The sequence below is a fragment of the Malus domestica genome, chromosome 16, assembly GCF_042453785.1.
Source record: "Malus domestica chromosome 16, GDT2T_hap1".
Lineage (NCBI taxonomy): Eukaryota > Viridiplantae > Streptophyta > Magnoliopsida > Rosales > Rosaceae > Malus > Malus domestica.
The window spans coordinates 13,776,814-13,777,925 of NC_091676.1; the positions used below are offsets into that span (position 1 = coordinate 13,776,814).

The 1,112-nt window shown below is 37.5% G+C and overlaps 1 protein-coding gene across 1 annotated transcript; it reads left to right on the forward strand.

Moving 5' to 3' along the window:
* The first annotated feature begins 251 nt into the window (after positions 1-251).
* Positions 252-602, forward strand: LOC139193004 (uncharacterized mitochondrial protein AtMg00820-like). The gene has a single exon (XM_070815959.1). The coding sequence runs from the start codon at positions 252-254 to the stop codon at positions 600-602; it is 351 nt and encodes a 116-aa protein (XP_070672060.1).
* Positions 603-1,112: the final 510 nt, after the last annotated feature.

Genomic DNA, 1,112 nt, shown 5'->3' on the forward strand with positions numbered 1-1,112 from the left:
AACCACCTCCTCCCCTCTTATTCCTACCACTACTTCATCACCCTTACCTTTTATTTCTCCGAGTTCAAATTCCACTCCCTCCTTACCATAACCACCCATTACCGCAAACACTCATTCCATGATCACAAGATCCAAAGCTAGGATCTTTAAACCAAAAGCCTTAGCAGCTACTAAACATCCACTTGATGCTTTAAATTTTTTTTCCTACCACTTATATTCAAGCCTCTAAACATGATCATTGGAAGAAAGCTATGGCTGAGGAATTTCAAGCACTTCAATCTACAGGAACTTCGTCTCTTGTCCCCTATTCTCCAAGTCAAAATCTGGTAGGATGTAAATGGATTTTTCGTATTAAAAGGAAACATGATGGTACTATAGACAGGTACAAAGCCCGCTTAGTTGCAAAAAGGTTTCATCAACAAGAGGGAATTGATTTTAAGGAAACCTTTAATCCTGTTGCCAAACCTGTTACTATCAGGATTATTTTGACTTTAGTAGTGCAGTTTGATTGGTTCTTAAACCAATTGAATATCAGTAATGCCTTCTTGCATAGAACACTCAAGGATGAGGTTTTCATGCAACAACCTCCGGGGGTTTATTGACTCATCTAAAGCTTCTTATGTGTGCAAGCTCCATAAATCTCTATGGACTAAAGCAAGCCCCCAGGGCATGGTATGACAAATTATTTCAAACTTTGCTTTCTATGGGATTCCATAATTCTCAATCAGAATGTTCTGTGTTTGTTACCTTTGAGCATGCACTTGTTATTACACCAGTATATGTTGACGACATACTAGTAACTAGACCTAATGCTCAAATCTGCAACAAATTCATTCATCAGCTCAGTCAACTATTTCTAGTCAAAGATTTAGGTCCCTTACACTATTTTCTAGGTTTAAAAGTTCACAGAAGCTCAGAAGGCATTTTTCTGTCTCAACATAAATATGCAATTAATCTTCTACTCAAAACACATATGGATGGCAACAAACCTTATGCTGCTCCTCTTGGTACCCAAAAATTAGATCACAGTGGAACGTTCATTTCTAATCCACATGAATACAGATCTATTGTTGGGGCATTACAATATTTGACTTGGACTATGCTTGATTTAT